The 1391-nt window shown below is 36.2% G+C and overlaps 1 protein-coding gene across 1 annotated transcript in view; it reads right to left on the bottom strand.

Moving 5' to 3' along the window:
- Positions 1-1012: 1012 nt before the first annotated feature.
- The window catches only part of LOC108768264 (ATP-dependent DNA helicase PIF6-like), a 2108-nt gene continuing 1729 nt past the window's right edge, over positions 1013-1391 (bottom strand). The window contains exon 2 of the mRNA XM_018518639.1: positions 1013-1300. Coding sequence (XP_018374141.1) covers positions 1013-1300 — 288 coding nt within the window. The remainder of the gene's footprint in view (positions 1301-1391) is intronic.

Here is a 1391-nt window from a genome sequence, read left to right as displayed (position 1 = left end):
CCCTTACGATCCGGTCCTTCTTCTGTCTTCCTTCCAAGGGTGGCGGGCGAGACGGCACGATGGTACAATTGCATTTCACGGTAGCTGCCGACGTGATCCGTGGCGCGTCTACGCTTCCTGATACGCTTGATCATTACGCAAAAGAGATGCTAATATAAAAGAATAAAATCTGCCAAGTAAATTAAATGACGCGAATTTTAACGCACGTTCGCAGGTGCGTTTGCACGCGCGCTCGCGTGCGCGCTCGCCTACGCGCTCGCCCTTCGAGCCGGTAGGAAGCGCGAGTCCGCCGTCGACAAGTCCGCACAGTAACGGACGAAATGTCACGTCACACATGTAATCCTTTAAATGACATATGATCAATTGTAGGTCTATTTGTTCTTTTTCCAGTAGCCGAATAATTTGCAATACTTGAACCATATATGTCTAATATTACTTCACGCACCATAATTTTCCAATCTTTATTCAATTGTGCCTTCATTTCTAAAAATGTTTTTTTTCTCTTGGAAATAAAAAATCCTGAATTAGGTGATATTTCTTCCTAAAAATGAAAATGGATTGACAATATTTCTTTATTTGAATTAAAGCTAAAAAGCTAAAAGAAGGAAAATATAATATTCTTCTTTAATACACAATAAGTAAAGCTTTTACTTATTGTGTATTTATATTATACGGTTCTAATAAATCGTTTATTATTGTTCCTTCTTTAATGTTTATTTTCATGTATTAATATACACATTTAATATCTATTTTTTATTAAGTATATTTAATGTTATTACTTTGTCTTCAGCCGCTTTAAAATAATGATTTGGTAGCTGCAAAAATAAAATAAAATTTATTTATAATATAATATACTAGCTTACCCGTCGCGCGTTGCTGCGATCTCAGAAGAAAAAAAATTCAAATAAACTCGTTATGATAAAATTTAATTTATTATGATTAAATTTCATTTACAGTGTGTAATTTTTATTCATCAACAAATATTTCAAACTCTCTTTTTAATTCTATTTATTTATTTGAGTGCTTCTGGATACACGATATTTTTTGTTTTTCCGTCTGGTGCGTGCACGAATAAATCAGAAGGTTTTCCAACGCGTGAGCTGGCTACATATAGTTGTCCATGTGAGAAGCAGGGATTCTCCAATTCTAAGCCACACACTTGCAGTGATTGTCCCTGTGCCTTGTTGATGGTCATTGTAAAAGCGAGTCGCACCGGAAACTGCAAACGTTTGAATTCAAATGGCATATCTGTTGAGATCATTGAAATACGTGACAACATTACATCTTCCCCCTTGAATTTCTTATTCAAAATTGTAGCTTCGATGACATTATTCATCATCTTAAAACAACCTGACTTTGCGCGGACGTAGCTCGTCGGTCACGGGCTGCGG

The sequence above is a fragment of the Trachymyrmex cornetzi genome, unplaced genomic scaffold (assembly GCF_001594075.2).
Source record: "Trachymyrmex cornetzi isolate Tcor2-1 unplaced genomic scaffold, Tcor1.1 scaffold772, whole genome shotgun sequence".
Lineage (NCBI taxonomy): Eukaryota > Metazoa > Arthropoda > Insecta > Hymenoptera > Formicidae > Trachymyrmex > Trachymyrmex cornetzi.
The sequence above is the reverse complement of the archived record's forward strand: the minus strand, read 5'-3'. Positions and strand labels throughout refer to the sequence as shown.